A 338-nucleotide genomic window follows, 5' to 3' on the forward strand; every position below is an offset into this window, starting at 1 on the left:
ATGGCCTTCTACTCCCTGAGAGTGGCTGCTGCCTTGGCTACTTGTTACCTCACCAAGAAGCATCAAGCATGCAATCCATGTTTATCTGGTGTGGAGGATTTTTACCTTTTATGGAAATACGGCAGGTCTGCCAAATTCTTCCACACTGGAACATGGTGCTGTGGAGACAAGTTGCCAGGGAGGTGGGTACGTGGAAAAGGCTGATTGAGGAAAGCAAGAAAGAAGTAACAGCCAGAGTTCGAGACCAGCCTGGTCTACAGAGCTAGTTCCAGGACAGGCTCCAAAGCCATAGAGAAACCCTGTCTCGAAAAACCAAAAAAAAAAAAAAAAAAAAAAAA

General features: G+C 45.6%; 1 protein-coding gene across 1 annotated transcript in view; it reads left to right on the plus strand.

The window, feature by feature from the left end:
• The window catches only part of LOC126503066 (acylcarnitine hydrolase-like), a 22,688-nt gene continuing 22,350 nt past the window's right edge, over positions 1 to 338 (plus strand). The window contains exon 1 of the mRNA XM_050144572.1: positions 1 to 182. Within this exon, the coding sequence (XP_050000529.1) occupies positions 1 to 182 (182 nt within the window). The remainder of the gene's footprint in view (positions 183 to 338) is intronic.

Source organism: Alexandromys fortis, unplaced genomic scaffold (assembly GCF_014885135.2).
Source record: "Alexandromys fortis isolate MF-2015 unplaced genomic scaffold, M_Fortis_MF-2015_v1.1 scaffold_1, whole genome shotgun sequence".
Lineage (NCBI taxonomy): Eukaryota > Metazoa > Chordata > Mammalia > Rodentia > Cricetidae > Alexandromys > Alexandromys fortis.